The sequence below is a fragment of the Penaeus monodon genome, chromosome 39 (assembly GCF_015228065.2).
Source record: "Penaeus monodon isolate SGIC_2016 chromosome 39, NSTDA_Pmon_1, whole genome shotgun sequence".
Taxonomy (NCBI): domain Eukaryota; kingdom Metazoa; phylum Arthropoda; class Malacostraca; order Decapoda; family Penaeidae; genus Penaeus; species Penaeus monodon.
Window position 1 is genome coordinate 24,784,054 of NC_051424.1, and position 2,500 is coordinate 24,786,553.

General features: G+C 33.8%; 1 protein-coding gene across 1 annotated transcript in view; it reads left to right on the plus strand.

Moving 5' to 3' along the window:
* LOC119597514 (mucosa-associated lymphoid tissue lymphoma translocation protein 1-like) overlaps nt 1-2,500 on the plus strand; it is a 15,354-nt gene that overhangs the window by 8,129 nt on the left and 4,725 nt on the right. The window contains exons 10-13 of the mRNA XM_037947093.1: nt 147-344; nt 1,142-1,342; nt 1,967-2,201; nt 2,415-2,500. The exon at nt 2,415-2,500 is cut by the window's right edge and continues 151 nt beyond it. Coding sequence (XP_037803021.1) covers nt 147-344; nt 1,142-1,342; nt 1,967-2,201; nt 2,415-2,500 — 720 coding nt within the window. The remainder of the gene's footprint in view (nt 1-146; nt 345-1,141; nt 1,343-1,966; nt 2,202-2,414) is intronic.

The following is a 2,500-nucleotide window of genomic DNA, read 5'->3' on the forward strand; positions in this document are numbered from 1 at the left end:
GAAATTCTTATTTTAAAAAATAATAATAATATAGATTACTTTTAGATTGGAAAATTTTGGGGTTATAAAAGTGAACCTGTTAAGTCTTATCAAATAATTTTTATGACCTGAAGGACACATTTCATGTAAAGAACTGTATATTGCAGATGATCACTTGACAACTTCAAAAAAAGGTGACTATTACTGCTGCAATCTTCACTACATTCTTGATAGAGAGGAATGGGAACGGGAAGACAGAACACCTTTCCAGTTTTGCTTTCTAGCCAAGTCTCCTGGAGGTGTTGTGATGTCCAGTGTGGTGGAGATCCAAGTGGAAATCAACTTTGAACCAAAGATTTTCACTGGTAAGCTGAAATCCATCTTCTTTTATGTGATTTCATACTTGAATGTTAGTCATTGTGAGGAAAAACTAGCTAGTAAATATTTTATTCTAAGAAGAGCTCACACCTTCTTTACTAACCACTTGTTCAGATGTATACTACTCATTGATCTAACATAGCAGCCATACTGTCACCCTCGCTCACCGTGAGGAATGGTGTATTTTATCACCAAGCATTTTCTTTCTTTTCTTTCCTACTGCTTAATCATGTAAACTTCACATGATATATCATATGCAATAGACTGCTTATGAAAATGTATAAATCTATAAGTTTTCATAGTTTGTGCAAAACCAGTATTTTAAAGGTAACAAGTGCATCCAGCCTTCAGTTGTTCCCCATATCACAATGAAGCATGTGAAAGATGCAGCACCTGTTGGGAGAGAGCTAAATACCATGATCTGACTGAGTGTCTCAAATGCTTGTCCCCTCTTATATTACAGAGAATATATACATATACATCATTTGAGAAATGGTATGATAGAAAGGGCTCAAAAAAAATTAGCCCAAGAAAATATTAATATGTGAAGCATGTTTCTTTTCATCTCATAAGTTACTCTCTGACTGTGTATGAATTTTCCATTTGAGAAAAAGAGGGCAGTAAAGAGGGAAGAAAGGGAGGAGATTATGAAGTGAATTATGATGTGTATGTGAAATAGAATCTCAAGTTAAATGGTAGGAAAAACTTTCATGAAACATAATAAATAATATAAGAAATATGAGTCCATTGGTATAATCCTATCTTACTTAATTTTTTTTTACAGCTCGAAACAAGTTTGCACTTCTAATTTGCAACTCAGAATACCCAGGAAATGAACTCAGAACTCCACAACTGGATGCAGAGATGCTAGCAAGAGAACTTGCAATGCTACAATTCCGTTGTTTTATATACAGCAATGTCACTCGTTCTGAATTCCGGAGTGCTGCCAGACTGTTCTCTGAATACATACAGAAAGGAGATTATGGTAAATTTGATTAATATAAGATAAATTAATACAAGAGGAATGGAATAACTTGATGGGTGAATGAGTCAGTTTGATGATTTGATGAATGGATAAGAAACACACTGTACATAACCTCATCAAACAGTTCAGCATGATACTCAGTTAAAATATAGCTTCTCATATTTCTCTACCAATATAGCCTCTCATAATTCTGTATCAAGTCAAGGTTGTATGATATTAAAATTGAGGGAATTTTAATGATAACTTTGTTGAAGACTAAATTAGGAATGTTTGAGATAAGAAATTGTATGGTGCATGTAGAAAGATGTGTGCTTAATTTTGTTGGCAGGGGCATAGCCAGGGGAAAAATTGCTTTTGGAGAAAAGTGGGTTATGTGAGCATAGTGATCACTTATAGCCAGAAAATTCTTGAAAACATTTGGATATATCTAGAGGTCAGTTTTAAGGGCTTCACCTGTTTAAGTTAACAAATAAAGTATTAGTTCCTTCTCTTAGCTATACCATTGTTCTCTAGGGTTATTGAAAATTATATGACTAGTTTTAATCATAGATTGATATCTTTTTTATTATAACAGGTCATTGTTTAGTTATTTGTTTGTAAATTATAATAATTATCTCATTACAGCTGTGTTTTATTTTGCTGGTCATGGTTTCCACAACAAAGGGATTGACTATATGATGCCAATAGATACATCATCAAAATATGTTTACCAAAATGGAAATCTGAGGTTGCCTCCTGAGAAAATTCCAAATATGGAAGACTGTGTGAAAAGCACCTGGATAGCCAATGTCATCCAGGAGTCAAAACCTGCTCTACTCTTCTCCATCTACGATGCTTGCCGAAATCTGCTGGGTCACTGGTAGGTGAAACCAGCAAAGAAGCATCTGCTGGTACTACTTTGGGTCATATATACAAGATTTATCATTTTGGGGGCCTATGATATGGAAATTTTATGTGATAAAATATAATATTTGTCATTTGAGATGTCACATATACTGACTTATTAATAACTTTTAGGTTTGATATGAATATACAAATTAATGCTTGTGATATCTCCTCTCATTTGCAACAGGAGTAATGAGTCAGAAGTGACAGACACCTTTAAAATTGCAGAAGGAAATTCATATACTTTGTATTCAACATCAGAGAACTATGGAA